Here is an 18,334-nt window from a genome sequence, read left to right on the forward strand (position 1 = left end):
CCGCACTGGTATCGGACAGGCGCCCGTGTGTCCACCCCAGCGCAGCGCGGAGCTCGGCCGTCCCGGCGGTCCCTCCCGGCTCCCCCAGCGAAGGAGCCCCGCTGTGCCCCGACCCGGCACCGCGAGCCCAGAGCTCGCTCCACTCGTGCCGTGTGGCACTGAGAATCCGCTTCAAGGCGGATTTCTTGCATTCATAGCCGCCTCCTGCACGCATCCGCGCGCCCTGCCGAGCTGCACGGGCAGAGGATGAGTTCGCGGCTGAGCTCCGACCTGCCAACCCAGCGGCACGCCGGCACAGCTCGCCGCGGCGTGGCCGTGCTGCCCCCGTGTGACAGAGGCGGGAACGGAGCCCCGGGAGCCGCTGCCGTAGAGCCGCTCAACGACGCCGTGCGCCCTGAGCACGGCCAGAGCCCAGCTGCTGCACTGACTGGGGTACTGCTTGCATGGCGTGGACGTTTTTATTTTTTATTCCTGCTCAGGGAACGTATTTAATATCTGTGTTTTAAAATACATGTGTATTCTTGAGAGAAAGACTTTCTTTTACTGGCTCTCAGTTCCTGAGAAATAATTAGAACAAGTGGAGCCAAGGAAAACCTCACTAGAGAGTCATGACAGTAGGAGCAGCCTGGGCTGTGGTGAGGTGAAGCTCCATCACCAGGCCTTGGGCAACAACAGCCCCACAGCAGCACCAGTAACACTGAAACCTCCACCCACCACCTCACAGCCAGCTCCAAAGGCACAGTTGTGTGAGCCAAAGGCAGGAGGCAGCCGCAGCCCCACCATGACACCAAGGCCAGCACCCACGCAGCTGAGGCACTTGGGGCAGGTGAGCAGCTTGACAGCAGTCAGTCCGTGTCACACTGCTATGGGCATCTGGAGGTCCCTTCCAACACCTACAATTCTGTGATTCTGTGGTTTACCCACCCTGGACCTCCGCACACCATCGGCCCAGCAAACCCAGGTACCAGCAAACGGAGAATACACCTAGTTATGCAGCCCCAGATAAAAAGAAGGAAAGAATTGCTTCTTAGGGCCTTGGTTGCGCAGAGAAGCTGAGGATACCCCAACCCCAAAGATGTTCAAGGCCAAGCTGGGTAGGTCCTTGGACAACCTGAGCTGGTGGGCGGCAGCCCTGCCCAGGGTTCAAATTGGGTGGGCTGTAAGGTCCTTTCCAACCCAAGCTATTCTGTGACTCTACGACTACACCAACCTTTCCCAGCCTGCTCCCTCCCAGCCACACAAAGCAAACAGGCAGGGCAGCACCGTCATCAACTTACTTCAATTGAAAGAAAAACCCAGAAGCTTCCCCTACTCACACTGCTTTGTGCCAACCAGAGCATGAAACAGGAGCATTTTCAGTCAAGTGAAGGCAGAGAAAACAGTCTCAAAACTGAGATCTGACTGTTGCTCACCTCGTGATGCAGTAGCAGCCAGCAGCTTTGCGCCCACAGGCACTGTGCTGTGGAATCAGCACTGCCACACAGGTGTGGCCCAGCTTACCACCTGCACAGTGAGATTCACATGTGCTAGGCAAGAAAAAAAGTGTTCTTCCTCTTGGCTTAATGTGTGGGTTTGGGTTTTACATTATTAGTGCAAATGAGCAGAAAATTAAAAATGCATAGAAGTGTATTTAGGATTAGGAGATGTTAGCATATTGCTTACATCACTGGTCAAAGACTATTTTTGCTTGCAGCACTGCTATTTTACTTAGCATCAAAAGTGCAGATAAAATCTGAGCTGTATGAGCTCAGCCAGCAGCCCAGGCAGGGATGGGCTGACTCGTGCTTTGGCAGTATGAGGCATGCCAGCACCCACCTGCTCCTACAGGGCTGTTCCCAGGGTTTGGGCAGTAAGCTGTGACGTTAAGCAGTGCACTGTTAGTGGCAGTAAGTTGCCACCAATTTCCGTAGTGACCAGATGAAATAAGGGTGGCCCTGACAGCTAGGAAACACTATCAGTGTTAACAGCATTAGAGATTTTTGATGTCCAGTTTGGAGGAGCTATTTAGCTACCTAACTAAGGAGCTAATAGACTACTGAGTTGTAGCTCAGTAATGTTTACGCAAATGTTTACAGTTCATATTTTCTCCACCCAAGGTTTCATCCAACTGCAAGTCTAGAAAGCTTTTTGCCACTTTTTCCACCCCCCCCAAGAGCTTACACCAGATAATAAATTCACCACTACTGAATTTTGAGTATTTATCAAGGCTTTTCCTTTTACTATGAGCACACCCTAGTGCCCAACCAAAACCTCATCATCCTGGCTCACTGTTGTGGCTGGGACAGTCAGCCCAAAAGCACCCAGTGGTTCTGCAACACAGCACGTTAAGGACACAGAGCCAACAAGGCACTTCTTGCCCAGGAGGCAGATAGCGTCTGATCAGAACAGGATTTTGGAGACAACTGCACGACATTTCATAATGGTTCTGTCCTTGGGCTGCCCAAGTATGCACTGTACACTGAAACCTGCATTGAAAAGAAGAGGGAAAATTGATCAGTTTGAGAGCTCAGTGGAACAAACCAGAAAAAACACTTCATGTCTGTTCAGCTGTTGACCTGTTGGGACAGGCATATGCTTCCCAAGTCCTCCATGCACGAGTTCAGCAGAGCTGACCTGCTATCAGTTCTATACCTAATTTTGCAGAAGCTTCTAAACTTAAGCAGCTCAGAGTAAGCTGGAATTGCCTTACTTATACAAAGTTAGGGAAGGAAGGAGCATGCTGTTCTCTGAAAGAAGTTGTGAAGGCTAAAGCAACACCTGGCATACTCACCTCCTCACTGCAGCGCTCCACAACTGCAGCACAGGATCACGAAGATTAGATTCCTGACGCTGAGTAAGAATGCATTGAGTAACAAACCTCACAGCAACACAGCCAAGTCAGTCTCAGGGATTGCTCAAATGCTGGTGCAGAGGAACAAGAACCTTACCACCTTAGAGAAAGGTGCAAGAACACGTGAGTGACCTGTAAAAAAAGGTGAGGCTGCACAACTGTGCCTTTGAGAGCCTTGTAGGGGCTGTATGAAAGTGGTCGTCTCCTGCCACCTGGTGAAAGCAGCATTCTAACAGAGCTTTTGGAATCCCAACAGGAAACCCTTAGGGTTGTTTTCTTCCTACCTAGAAAATTGAACTGCTACAGTCATCTACATCTAGTTTCTACCTACTGTAAGCAATACAAGAATGTGCTTTGCAGGCTCAGTTGGATTTAGGAGCACAAAATATCAGCATGCAAGCACTCGGCCTTGAGCTCAGAAGTGATCCTGATGTGAACTGAAATCTGCCATCCCACTGACAGCAGGAAACCTCACACTCTGCACCCCTCCATCTCCCACCCCTTCCCAGCAACAAACCCATCCAGGTAGGTGGGAGGCACCGGGCCACGGCAGCACTCTGCCTCACCGCCTTCCCAAGCCCAGCCTGGGTTGTACACAGGTTGTGCAGCCCTACTGCTCAGTATGCAGAGCTAGCAATGCCTGCAGGCAGTCACCATGCACTCACAAGGTACTGGGCAAGGAAGATAGGAACAGCCAGCCAGCACAATCCCAGCAGTCAAAATGTATAATTTAATGCTAGAAATCCACTTACTGCCCTTCCCTCCCCCCACCCCCATTATATACCCGAATAAGAGTTTTCAGAAAACAAACTTTTATAGTGCATGATGTATTTGCATGTTACAGCACGGATGCATTTTCCTATATGGTTACTCCTAATTTCTCACGAAACCCTGCACATTACTGCTTGTTTACCCTCTGCTGAGGCATTCCAGGTACCAGCACCATCAACAGGTAACAGATGACATAACAGACACTGGATTACTTCTATTAACAGGTAAAGAGTGGGAGGGGAAGAAACCCCACAGAATTATCACTTACATCAAAGATGAAAAGGCCACTAAGTCTAGAGTTCAACATATAGTCCTGTTAAGAACATGTAGGTGGAAGAGGTGTGCCAGGATCTGGATTTCAGAGGCCTGTGGTGAGAAGATGCACGAATCCTTCCCAGCTCCTCCATTTCAACCCCCTCCCACCCAAGCAAAAAGAAAACAGTAAACGTGCATGGCAGGCAGCACAGTCAGCTTGTCAGGAACACAAGCAAATATGGGTGCGCAGGTTTTGAGATGATGGGCCAGGAAGAGGTTTACAATGCAAGCAAACTGAGGCTTAACTCTGTCACACCTCCTCTTACGGATATTGCAATGAGAATAATGGAAAACCCAAGGTCCTTCTGGTAGAAGAGGCCACATAAATCCTTCACACCACAACTGTACAAGGTCTTAACAGATAAAGAGAATCACATCCCACATCCATCCCACTGCAATCTTCCCCTCTTGAAAGAGCCAACTGCAGACTTGATTTCATTCCACTGTGTGTAAGCACAGGTCAGCTTAACGTGCCTTGTAGGAAACTGTCATCCCTCAAATGTATTTGTGTTCTGCACTACAATTGTATTGCACAGCTTTACTTTGAAAAAGTATTTGAAACAACACACGCAGTGCTGAACCATGAAAGTCATGGCTAAATTCAAAGAAACATACTGGGAAGGTAATTATTTCAAATCCAACTTCAACCACTTTAGTTTGTACTACAGCATGCAATTATTGCACTATGTAATCACTTCTCCACCTGGGCTAGAATTAAGGAGATACGGGCTGCCTTAACATGAAGAGAAACAGAACAAAATACAGATACACAGGAGGCTCAGACAGCTTTAGAACTGATTAAAAAAACCTACCTAGTACTATGTTACAGCATGGCCCAGCTTCATATAGCTCAGTGTGAAGAGACTCCAGACAAAAACCACCATTCCTCCCAGCCCAGCCCTCCCTTTCACTCCAGGGATTGAGGCCCTAAAACTTCAGCAAGAAAAAAAAACCATAGAATTCTACATATTAGCTGATTATAGTTTTGTTTGTTCTACATAACATAGGAAGACAACAGGAAATGACCTTTCAAATAGGCAAATATGTATTACAAGGATCACAGCATTTGTTTTATTGTTTGCACAATGGTAAGTTGCACATATGGACAAGGAGTACATACTTTGAATTGGCTTCACAAATTAATACAAGTCCAGTGGTTTAACATTATTAAAAAGCAATAACAAAAGAATAAAAACATTGTGGTTTTGACTGCAGCCCAACATATGTTTTAAAAAAGGTTAAGTCAGAACAAACTTTAAGCTTTCAGTTTTCCCAAACATGAAAAACACACACTGGATTCCTAAGGGAGCGCTCGCAGAGATGCAATAACATACAAGTGTACCAAAGCCAGGAGTTCTGTGCTCAGTTTCTCTGAATTCTGCCAGATCAAGTGATAAACATCTGTCCAAAAGCAACCACCGCAGACATCACTTCCAAAACATACTAAATGGTAATAACACTTCCATAACTGGAATAACTCGATGCTTGGAAAAAAACCAAAACACCCTTATGCACTTTAACTGTTTTAGAAAAAAGGTGCTTTTGTGAAAACAGTGAATATTCATTTGATGCATCTTGTATACAGAAAGCAACACTTGAACCCAAAGTCCCATATTCACATTTCCACTCACACTAGGCAGTACGTACCTCTTTAGGATGCTTTCCAGATGTTTGTAGCACACACTGAATTGGAAATGCAGCACAAGCAGCTATGATGTAATACACAAGATTTATACTCTACTGTTGCAGTAGTTTAACCTTCAAATTACATCATTTTTCTCAATTCTTCAGCAGCAACTTACTGTACTATAGCTCATATTGAAAGCAGATACACACCTGCTCTGGTGTTTGTGCTAATAGCACTGACTAGAAGCAGCTAGTGAATCAGCTCTGATTTGTAACAGTTAATTCCAATCATGGCTACAATGGTACAATCCACCCCCCCCCTCCAGCTGCTAGGAAGAGCTCATGCAGGTTGACAGCTCTGCTTGCAAGCAGACCTTGTGGAACCCTGAAACCCCACAACGTCCTGCCGTGCAGCTGAAGAAAAATCAGTTTGGGAACATTACCTAGGAAATGTCTGAGTCAAGATCCCGGCTTCTTCTTTAAGAACTGGTTGAGAAGTGGCTAAAATAAACAACTTCACACACTGCATCCACCAAACGCCACATACAGAACTTCATGAGATAGTAAACGTTTTACTTCAGCTGGTCTTAAGCAACAAAACACAAGCAGCAATGACGACACAGCCTGGGACCCCCCGTTTGAAATCCATAGAACATCAAGATGTGGAACCACAGAGCAACGTGGACAAACAGAACACAAAGTAAAGGAGACCTGTCTGTGGGGAAAGGTTTGCACATCTGGTTTTATTTTATACATACACATACACACTGGTGTGTGCACTGTACTGTATATATTTACATCCATATACACAGAAACACCCTGAAGTAGATTTAAAGGCCATATCCAGGAACAGAAGATATGAACTCTAGTATTTGTACTAGAATATACTTTCTGTACAAAAAACAAATATGCATATATTCATATGGTATAAAGCTTATTAACAAAAAATATTCTGCTACTAACATTAGTTTAAATAGATGGTTTTACAAGAATCTTTAATAATGCAGTATAGAACATTTCTAAAACTAGGGCCAAAAATAAAAATACATAAACAGGTTTATATTCACAAGAAAATAGCTGTTCAGTATGATTCATTTTGTGTTTCAGACTAGGGAAAAGTAGCAACTTTTTTTTTATTTTTATTTTTTATAAATCTCACGGATGCGATTTAATCAATGCATCAATCTAGAAAAATAGACTTCTCAGATGAACAAAGTTGATTCACTTCCACTTCCCTAAGAGAGGTGCCTATCTCTTCCCTCGCTTGTTTCCAGCTGGAGGTTTCTTCAGCTGAAGAAGTTGCCCTCCTGTCCCAAAGCCTGCAGATGCAGGATTAGACACCCCGAACGTCAAGCCAGCTGATGCTGTGATGCCAGGATTGCTGAAGTTAAACCCAGACGTAGTCGAGCTGCCAAAGCCTTATGAAGGAGGGAAAAGACATTTTAAAACATGGCTTATACCGGGATTGCAAATTTGTTTCTCCTTGGAGCTGTGAGCATCAGCTACTTTATTACTATATTTATAGTACTGTATACCAATGTGGATCTACAACAGTATGTCGTGTTGCTAACACACGTGGACTTGTCAGCTATATCAGTTGGGATATTACGGCTCTAACACAGCCTACTTCAGTGATTATAAGCAACTCTAATCTTAGATCACAGCCTATTTATACAATACCACTATTCACATCAAAGTGGCAGCCACAAACCCCACTGAAACTGCACAGCAGTTGTAGCGCCATAACCCCCAGCCCAGGCTCCCAGCACTGCATATTGAGACACGTAACACATAAAAAGCAGGGTGGGAAGGGAAGGCAGAGGTACAAGCAGACCACGAGCCTCACTTCACCTCACAGCAAGTTAATGGCAAAGCTGCATACGCAGCCCCCTGCCCTACTGACTAGGCTACCTTTCCCTGCCCTTGCAACATAAGTGGCACAGACCCTACATTAAATAAGAGGTAGGAAAGGTTCAAAATCTCTGTCAAATTCCTGGTATCTAAAAAACACCCTTTATGACTTGAGTCAAACAGCAGCCTTGAAAACAAAGCTCTGGAAAACCGAATGAATAGGTGAGCAAGTTTTGCTGTTGCTCACATTGACGTAAAAAAGGAGGGAGGAGTTACAAAAAAATAATTCCACTCTGTTCAGCTACAAAGCAAGGTCAGCTGAAGAAAATCCATTCACCACTTTCAGCAACAGTAACGCTTCATCATTTTACTTTCTTTTTTGAAGTATAACCAATTTGGTAATACTCAAAAGAGAGAACTGGAGGATAAGTTTCCAACTACTGGTCAATAAGTAGAAGCCCATAACTCTTCCATTCCCTGAAGAAAGCAGATAATAAACAATCACACAACAAGTACGACAGGTGCAAGTGAAGATTTCAAGTAGTTTATACATGTTGCACAATGTACATTAATATTAGAAAAAACAAGACTGATTCACAAACAAGTTTGTTCTTAATAAGCACTACTTAATTTCACCAGTTCTCTGGCAGACAGTAAAAGCAATCCTTGATTGTATCAGTATCAACTGAATATCTTATCTTTAAAGCCAAGAAATTAAAACCCAACTGGTTTTCTCAGCAGAATCTCAAGTTGCCCACATGAGCCTGATATCTTCCCTTCTCTCACTCAGCTCTTGCTCTAATGCTTCAGTTACATTTCAAAGTCTAAGGTGGAATTCTCCTACCTGTAACGCCTGGATCTGGATCAGACAATCACACTACAGTAACTCATCTTGTGAAGGGGAAAACCAAGCCATTTTGGTAACTGCAGTTCTTCAGCATACACTTGCCTGTGCACAACTCACTGTAATAAGTACGTGCATCTCAAGTGTATCTAGTGATATTGTTCGTTTGGCTTTCACCTAAGCCTTCTGGACTGATTTGTCTCCCATCCTAGATTGTAAAGGGTGAAGCAGATGTCACTATCCTCCTATTTTCCTGTTAACTCTGAATACTAGGTAAGGTTTCGAAAGAATAAACTGGTTTTTCATCTGGAAATGCCATGAATGAAAAAAATCTTTAATAACATAAGCTGTTCTTCGTAAGGTTAAATTTTTACTTCAAGTACAGAGCTGAGATAGCACGTAAGTATTGGTTTCTACAGAACACACAACACAAACAATTCACAGTAAAGTTGTATGTGATCCACAGTGCCAGGGATGAAGTGCATGTGAACCACCTCCATGCAGCTGCTTCTGGATGCAGGGAACACAACCTGAACTTTGAGTAATGTTAGAGAAAGAAAGATGCACGAGCCGTGTGTGACAGGCGACTGAGAGGATGTTTGTTAATTTACCTGTGACCCAGGAAGCAACAGCTGTACAAGTGCTATTTAGGACGGCCACAGAAGTGTAGAAAGGTCAAAGGGAAATCAATCTAAAAGGCTTTGTCCTACAAATTTTTTTAAGAGGAAAAAAAAAGAAACCCTACACAAAATATTCAAATGAAAATCTTGAGGTATCTTTAGAAATCAACTTCCAACAAGACCCACATTCAGTTTTAGAGGGACGAGCTGCACACAGTCTTGAATCACAGCTACAACATGATCAATTTCTGGCTTGAAATTAACATTAGTTATGTATCAACAATTCCTTTCAGGAAGTAAGCGACCACCTGTCCTTTGGAGGCACAAACTTAGCATCAACCTTAAGGACCTTAGAGTACACTTCACTCATTGGGCATTTGCACCTCTGCTTCATAGCCATTGGAAAAGACCTTCAAGACTATCAAGCTCAACCATCCACCTGGCCTACTAAACCCCATCACACACACTCAAGCAACTCAAACTTCAGGCAAACCCTTCAGAGAGGTAAAGCCAAACAAAAGATAAAAGCTTTCTCGTAACAGGTTGTGGTAGTTTGCTGTTCTTGTTTCAATGCCACAGGGATAACTAGCAGTTGAGCAGACCTCAAAAGCAATCTCCTCCTCCCTCCATATTACAATAGGACACTAATTCAAAACGGATTTCCAGCACAGCTCTGGCTGATTTACAAAGGCCTCTGTTACTTGCTCATTGCTACTACATATTGATTACACATAGGTCCATTTTCCAACAGCAGAAGCATGTCCTTCCATGATCCCATTCAATTGTCTCTTGTATCATCATTGGCACTACTATTCTTCAGTAAAAACAGTTCTCTATTACAAATTACCAACTCAGATTTCAAAGCATGCTTAGTACCTCTGCTTTCACACACTCTCCCCCCCACAATATTACCTCTGAAAAATTCAGGTGATTTTTCTGCTTCTCTCATCATTTCGGGAGTCAGTGTTCTTAATATTCCACCTAAATCAGTCTTTTTGGTTGCCATCAAATAAATAAGGAGCTAGGAATTAAGATGGACTGTTCACTAGGAGTAGGCTCTTCACAATGGAAGGAAGCTCTGCCTGCATTTCAGAGAAACATTTGTTTTATCGCACAGCTGTGCGCACTAAAGGAGTCTGTAGAATGCCTTGGGTTGAAAGGGACCTTAGAGATCATCCAGTTCCAACCCTGCCATGGACGGGGTTCCATCCACCAGCTCAGGCTGTCCAGGGCCCAACCAACCTGGTCTCGAGTGCCTCCAGGAATGGGGAATCCACAGCTCCTCTGGGCAGCCTGTGCCTCTTCACCCCCCGAATAAAAAACATTTCCCCAACATCTAATCCAAATCTACCCTCTTTTTGTTTTAAACCATTCTCCCTTGTCATATCACTATCTGCCTGTGTAAGAAAAAGTCAAGTCTCCTTCCCTGTCATAAGCTCCCTTCAAGTAGTGGAAAGCTGTAATGAGGTCTCCCTGGAGCTTTGTCTTCCCCAGGCTGAACAAGCCTCACTCCCTTAATCTTTCTCCATAGAAGAAGTGCTAAAGCTCTCTGATCGTCTTCGTGGCCTCTTCTGGACCCACTCCAGCAGCTTTGCATCTTTCTTGTGCTGGGCCTGGACACAGTACTGAAGGTGATGCCTCATGAAGAGTGAGTAGAAAGGGACAACCCCCTCCCTCTCCCTGCTGGCCACCCCTCTTTTGATACTGCCCAGAATACCACTGGCCTTTTGGGCCAGAAGCACACGCTGCTGGCTTACGTCCAGCCTTTTGTGCACCAGAATCCCCAAGACTTTCTCTGCAGGGCTGCTCTCTGAGTTTTTCCTCCCAGTCTGTACACATGCCTGAGATTGCCTCGACCCCATTGCAACACCTTGCACTTGGCCTTGTTGAATCTCATCGGGTGACACGGGACCATTTTTCAAATTTGCCCAGGTCCCTCTGGATGGCATCCCTTCCTTCTATTGTATCAACTGCACCGCTCAGCTTGGGATCATCAGCAAACTTGCTGAGAGCACAGTCCCACTCCTGAGAGATTGACATCGAATTGAAAGAAGACTAGCTGCACTGCCTTTCACCTGCTGACACACTGCATATAGAGACTGCTCCTGCACTGAGCTCAAGCTGCTATGGAAAGTTGCTTAAGTACTTTCATAGCACAAAATTCTCTTCAGAAACACAAACCGAAACTGAGAAAAACAGTAAATACTACTAGAAAAAAAACCACCAAAGTTTTGTAACAAATGTACGTAACTCAAACACTCAACAGGAACTCTTTGAGGACCTCTAATCTTCATTCTAAACTAAGAACAAACTGGTAGAAAGCGGAGAGTTGAGGCATTACCTAAGCAACCCAAGATAGGATAGCAGAACACTTCCTTATGAATGGGCAAAAGACCAACCAAAATGCTCACATCTAAACAAAAGCAGTAACATCAGTATAACCACACATGCCACCTCCACCCATCTCTCAACTGCTGAAAAGAGAAATTCAGAAAAAACATAAAACTATCTTATGGTGAGTAATAAAATATTCCTATTTCAGGATTCTGGAAGTGTTACTTTGGAAATAGGATATATAAGCTAAAAAAAAAATTACTAGCCTTACACATAATTTATACACACACAAAGTATTTAAGAGTTTATGCAATCCAGAAGCTATAGATCAGAGTTTTGGACATGAAAGGTAAAAGTTAACATGCTTCAGGATAACCAAAATGTCACAGAATTTTCTACTCCATGATCCCAGCCTAGATGAGGATCTTCATGAAGACTATTTTAGAAAGTAGGAAATAATTACATTTAATCCTTAATGTTCCTGGTTACCACCTTCTGTATCTGTGACTCTTGAGACAGCTGAAAACAATTATAATCTTATTGTGTCCAACTCATTCACGCTGCTAAAAAGAGGCTGCAGTGTTATTTGAAAATGTTATTATGAACAGAAATGTCATCAGTGCAAGTTTTGACTTACTTGATATTAAAAAGATTTAAAAAAAAAAAAGGCTGATGCTTTGCATGCTGCAAAGCCAGATGTTCTACCAGAAATGCAGTAGGCAGTTACACCTTCATTCTGCTATACAGCCAGATTAGTGAACTATCCCCACCTTATAACACAAAGCTTAAGGTATTTCAGAGGCCTATTTTATAGAATGATCCAATGTTAACCAAGAAAGTAAAAATTCATGGGAACTGAAGATGCTGGTCCACGCTGACCTACTGGGCAGTTACTAACAAATAGCAGCCATTTATTGTGGTTATAATAATAGCAGTTAAAGCTTCTTTTTTAAAAAACAATCATCATGCTACTAAAATCTGATTCCTGGAGACATGATGCTCCTTCAGTCTGTCACTGAAGAAAGGCTGATAAGCTACATAATTCAAAAACAAGCTCTAATTTAAGTAGTAAATAGAGATGCAAGTTATAGGAGTCCCTGTAAGATTTCAGCTATCTGAATTAAGGAGAAACTACATCCATATTTTCATCTTCTCACCATCATCCAGGTAAAACAAAGTAGTGAGATGATGCTGACAAGATTAGCTCAACTGCCAGAGAAGTAATTTCATTTCATAATAATGAACACATGAATTATAGGCATACAGAAAGATACCTATAATTTGCTCTTCAACATATACAGGATAAGAAAAAACATCTGTAAAATGTTTATTTTTAAATACAGGAAGTGGAATTACTGGTATACTTGTCACTAATTTATGCATTAATTTCAATAGCTCAGCAACAGTATGGCCTATGCATTCAGGCAGTAACTGCATTTCTATGCCTCAGATTGCATCTGATTCAATGTGATGCATGTTCCCCTCCTTTAGTTTTGACAGACACTATTAAAAAAAAAAAAAAAACCACACTCAAAACTTGAATTAAATAAACCAACCAACCTGCACTTAGACTTCCTGATGGTTTACTTGTTGTTCCAAACCCAAATGACGATGCTCCTGTGGCACTGCTTCCAAAGGCAGAGCTACTTCCAAATCCTAGCAGAACAGTAAAGACACACAACAAAAAAATTATAGGCACAGCAATTAAGGACATACAGGTTTTGGGCAAGTATTCTAAAAACAAACTGTTCTAAGCATTATTTGGTAAAGATATATTTCCAAGGCCACCACCATAGGTGGCGTTCTCAACATAGCATTGATTTCTGTAAGAAATCAGTGTGAACAGGAAAGACTCGGAGAAAATTATTACCTTCAAAATACAAAACCGAATAAAACAAGCTACAAATGATTACAAGTGAAGTATCCGAGTTCACCAAATTGCTAATGAATTGCTGTTAAGTCAGCAAGAAAACAACATAACAAACAAGCCAAAACTAGGAAAATTCAGACAAGTTATATGACTTGTATTACAGAAAGCTGTAATCTTCATCCACAACTCCAAAAGAAAAATTCCCTGGGCTTAGAATAGAGCAGACTTCTCCTTGAGTTACTTGGCTCACTTCAGGGCTTATTTCATCCACCCCTACTCTAAGCAGAATGGTGATAAGCTTTATATAACACAGTAAATTAGAATCTAGAATAGAAACAATTTCATACTTTTTAATGGAAAAATCATCAAAAAAGGGCAGCCGTGAATGTTTAACTGTATATTCATTTTGCAATTCCTATTTATGATCTCAAAGAATACATTTCAGAATTTCAAACTCTGTTATGAGCATGAAGTATCTTCAAGATAAAAGGAAAAGCAAGCTGGTATGTGCAGTTTGAGATTAAGGACAGATCAACAGAAGAGAAATATATTCTGTATTTTTTGTTGTCCCAAGAGACTGTGAGAATGAGCACAGTATATTCAAGGAAACGAGGCCCCTGCGTCAAGTGCGACGTGTTAGGTGATGTACTTCACTGAATGGAGCCTTCACCTCCTTTAGCAAAACAATCTTTACCTTTTAAAACTAGTAATGATTGGATACTATCTGAGGCTGTGTTCCATAGTCTTCTGTCGTTTTTAAACCAAGTGCAGCTTTAATTTAATACAACAGGAAATATCATTTGAACGCAGGATATTTTGTTTTGAATGATGCACCTTTTTCCTCCTTTCTAGCTGGCAATGAATTACCAACAGTCAGGTCTCTATCAGCAAATATTTCATGAAGCATTGGGTCAATATGCTGCTTATCTAACATACTGAACAGCTAAGGTCTGGATGCTTATAATCGACCAATTCATAAATATTTATGTTTCCCAGCTAAAATGCAGTTTCACAAATGTTAAAAATGCTACTAAGTAAGAATTCCAAACGTCTGGAATATTCACTCTGCTCACTGCCTTCCAAGAGCATTGCTGCAGGCCAGTTAATAGTAAGAATAAAGTATTCCTTTATTCTTCTACAGTTGCTTCTGTGAGACAGCTTTCTTGATTTGCCAAAAGACCAAATCTTTACAAATTAATATAGAATAGATGAAACAAGCAACTGCATACTGGCTTATGAGAAAGGGGTGGTAGGCCTCTAATGCTAAATTAAAAGCAGATGTCCACCAATTTAAAATAGAATGCTCCTTATGTTGGTAAGACTGATAAACACAAACAATCTTTAGACTATAATTGATTTGGTTGAAAAGTTGTGTGGCTTTAAAGCATCTAAAACACTGCAGGAATAACAATAATCCACAGTTATTCTTCATTCAGCCCACCACTGTTATTTCTCCTGTTTGTTGTTGTTTTATAGACTTATCTGAGATAAAATCTGATGTGAAAACCTACCAGTAGACTTAAAGATAATTTCAAGATCATCATTTAAGGTAAAGTTGACATAATCTTCAAGTATTACCTATCATAGCAGTTAAGTGTTTCCAATAGCCAGTGACTTTATTATTTTTAAGTGTTACAGTAGCAGTTATCACACTTTGAGAAGATTCAAATGCAGGGATACAGAATGCAACTGCAGAAAGGATCTAATAAGAAAAACCACAACATACCATTTGTGATCGTATATATTGTCTTTGTAGATCTTACACAAAAGCTTCAATAAACACTGCTGCCTTTTGATGTGTAGTGTAAGAACCCCTGACTGATATAGATAGGAACATTTGTATGCAAATATATTTCTAGTTGTAATGCATTTTCAGCAGAACTACATCAGAGGAAAAGGTCTATAAAGATATTGAAGTTTTCTTTCAGGTGTCTCTTACTAGCACTACTAATCAACACTATGAAAGTATTTTATCCCCTCGCTTTCAAATGTTGTTTTGCCTTACAGGTTGAAAAAGACTCTTCCCTACTTCATCACTAACAAACAGAGTGACAGCTAGAGCAAACATTTCACCCAGCAGGACCCCAGAACTGTATTGTTCTCTAGCAGTGTCATATCTTACTCCAATAAGAAACTGGCCCCCACAGCTAAGAGCTGTACACAACAGGTGAAACACCTCTATATATTAGTTATAGTATTCCCACGTGCTAACTTTCAAATACTCAAATTAGTGCAAAGTGTAGTTACAGAAGAATGGTCTTGATTCACTTTCCTACAGCTCATGAAATGGCTTGGGTTGGAAGGGACCTCAAAGATCAAGTTCCAACCCCCTGCCACGGGCAGTTGCCAACCAAGTTCCGTGGAGAACTTCAACCTGGGTTTTTACTACAGTATTGCATTAGCCATAGCTAACACTTTCTGTAAGGCACGAAGAAGTTTGTGAAGTGCAGACTGCTGACTGTAAAGGTCTTGCCCCAAAACAGATCATCCTCTTGGTGAAGTTTCAGGTTTACAAGAGATTCAGATGTGCGATATCATAGTTCAATGAAATATTAGAAAAATTAAAGTGTACCTCCAAGGCTTGAAGAACCTAAGCCACTTGATTGCAAGCCAGTGCCAATACCTGAGCCGAATGGCGTTCCAAAACTAACTCCCAGAGATGGTTGTGGCCCTGGTATAAAAAAAATGAGAACAAACTTGCCTTACTCTTTCATAATAAAGAGGTCCTTCATTTATAAGTACTTGACCATGTGAACATCATCATTGCTTTCATCAAATTCCATTAAGACTCTAAACTTTACCTTACCTCACTTAACTGTCTGCCTTTATGTCCACCTGACAAAGATCTAGGAAAACCCTGACTGTAATGAGGTCAAACTTGCCCCAAACTAGTAGCATGACAGCAACAACATTTACCACTTCAAAAAGTTTCACCTTGAACTTTCATAATTGAATCACTAATCAAGATCCTGATAGAACTATAGGTAACTTACTGCCTCTTGTATTAATGGAACTGAAAAAGGGTAACCTTTAAACCAAGAACAAAAGAACTGACACTATTCTATCAATTTAATAAATAGGAATCTTCAAAATTACTCAAGTATTCCATCCAAATTTAAAGAGAACACTAAGATAAAAAACAAGACAATGACTTTATTTTATTAAATTTATTGTTCATTTTTTAAGCAAGTCAATTACACAGTAACATGACAATTCGATTTTTTTTTCCACACAAGTGATAACTGAGTTCTGTTAAGCTCTGCTACATTACACCATTCAGTAAGGTAAACTAGTCAAACCACCTGTTTTGATAAACATTTACAAAAGGCACGATTTTGTGTACCTTAAAGAATTAGATACATTCAAGATTTCAGAGTCAGAGTTTGTCCCATAACTAAAAAAAGTTGACAGTGGTTTCCCTGCACATTTGCACTGAGGTGCAGGACTGTTAAAAACCATTTTCAGTCTGCCAAGATAAAATTTACAGCCTCAGTTCATTTTATTTTTCTCACTTTTTTTTTTTAAACCATTGGGAATAAAGGATCAACTTGCTAGCCCATTACTAACACATTTTAAAATAATTAATTCTGATAAATTAATATATTCTAACAGTTTTCACAGTACAATTTTATATTCCTGTCTTTTTCAAGCAGTTTTCAGTGCACTAGTCAGTTTCATCACAAAAAAATACAGTGCCAAACTCTTAATCCATAGGCATTTGCACCTTTCCTCAAGGCAACTTCCTTTGTCTTTGAACATGCTTTATTCACTGTGTCTGGGAGAGTCATGATTTATTCAGATGCTACTTTAAGGATCCAACAATTAAGTCTTTTTCCTTACCAGCTACTACAGTTTGGGTTTAATTCCAAACGTGCTCCTTAATACCACAATACTTTACGTACCTAATATTTACCTAAAGTTCTAAATTGTGAGTAGTTCAAGCTTTAGAAATCATTTCAGTTTTTGAAGCTTTCAATGGAAAAATCACTTTGAATCAAGTGAAAGGCACTGTATATTAAAATAAACATTTCTGCAAGGAACACAACTCTTACGTGATCCAAGCTGAATGACATCTGCATACTCACAAGTAGTGTTAAAGTAAATTTTAAGAGCAACTAAAAGTCGTTAGCTTTCTGCCTCCGCCTGGCAGGGAACACTTGGAAAACTCACACTAATCTTTCAGCTGAAATATACCAGATGCTTTAACTACCATTTTTCACAAATTGCAAACTAGACTTGTTCACATCCAGTTTAAGTTCTGATACATCTATCTAGCAGCTCTTAAAAAAATAACAGTTTTCATCAATAAAAAGAGACCCTAAACAAGCCAGTCATCTAATAAACTAAAAAGAATCCCAAAACACATATCCAGTTCTTTCAGAGTGCACAGGTTTTCTATCTCAGTAGGAGGCACTGTTAGTGGAAGACCTTAAAACAAAACACTACAGTCTTCCAGGCAAGGTTTTTAATTCCCCCTCCAAATGCAATATGCTTTTAAGAGCTAGTAAAAAACATATAAAACAGGATCACATCTCTTAGGCTAACAAGCTTTTCACTGAGCAACAGTATTTGATATTTGCTGATTTGTACCATAATTTGTGCTGAAGGCATCATCACTACTTAAAGTTACTGTAAGTAAACAATTTTCAATAGCAAAAAAAAAAAAAGCCAGTAATAAAAGATTCCTCAATGCCAGAAGTACTAGCAAAAATTAGCACTTCTGGTTACTATAGGTACGAGACAAATTCTTTAAAACATGTAATTTAACACTCCTCTAACTTGCTATATTTGCCTTGTAGAGCATTTCAGTTTCATTAATTGGACCCACAACTGAGAGTCCAGACAGGTCAGCAAAATTTACCAAAGTGACATTCTTCAACTTTTAAATCACAGCTGGTCCTAACAATGAACAAATTCAGTGTCACAACTCGGATCTGATTCTGACAAAGTAATACATTGACTAGTTTTAACCAAGGTTAGTACCAAATTACACAGTAAAAAAAATTAAGTGCTATGAAGATTTGAGTATCATTTTCTATCAACTCTTTCAAGTCAAAACACAAGTAAGTATGCTACGAGCTTGATTACACATTGACCAACTCTGCACTTCACCAGTCAAGGAGAGAGTAACTAAGTTCTTGGGGAGGGAGGTTGTTTTTTTTTCTTGAAAGCAGAGGGAAGGTGAACTTGAAAAGCATTAAGACAACTTAGTCTTGCCAGAAAAACATCAGTTTCAGTCTCATGGATTCACAGCTGTTAGCTCACTAGGCAGT

General features: G+C 41.0%; 1 protein-coding gene across 2 annotated transcripts in view; it reads right to left on the reverse strand.

Annotated features, from left to right (window-relative positions):
- Positions 1-4,960: 4,960 nt before the first annotated feature.
- Positions 4,961-18,334, reverse strand: part of NUP58 (nucleoporin 58) — a 36,644-nt gene continuing 23,270 nt past the window's right edge. For both annotated transcript variants that reach the window (XM_042838847.1, XM_042838846.1), the window contains exons 14-16: positions 15,634-15,732; positions 12,752-12,847; positions 4,961-6,960 (exon numbers count right to left, since the gene is read on the reverse strand). In XM_042838847.1, the coding sequence (XP_042694781.1) occupies positions 6,791-6,960; positions 12,752-12,847; positions 15,634-15,732 (365 nt within the window). In that variant the 3' untranslated portion in view covers positions 4,961-6,790. The remainder of the gene's footprint in view (positions 6,961-12,751; positions 12,848-15,633; positions 15,733-18,334) is intronic.

This window comes from Centrocercus urophasianus, unplaced genomic scaffold (assembly GCF_019232065.1).
Source record: "Centrocercus urophasianus isolate 14NV4802_14NV808 unplaced genomic scaffold, USGS_Curo_1.0 seq_9, whole genome shotgun sequence".
Taxonomy (NCBI): Eukaryota; Metazoa; Chordata; class Aves; order Galliformes; family Phasianidae; genus Centrocercus; species Centrocercus urophasianus.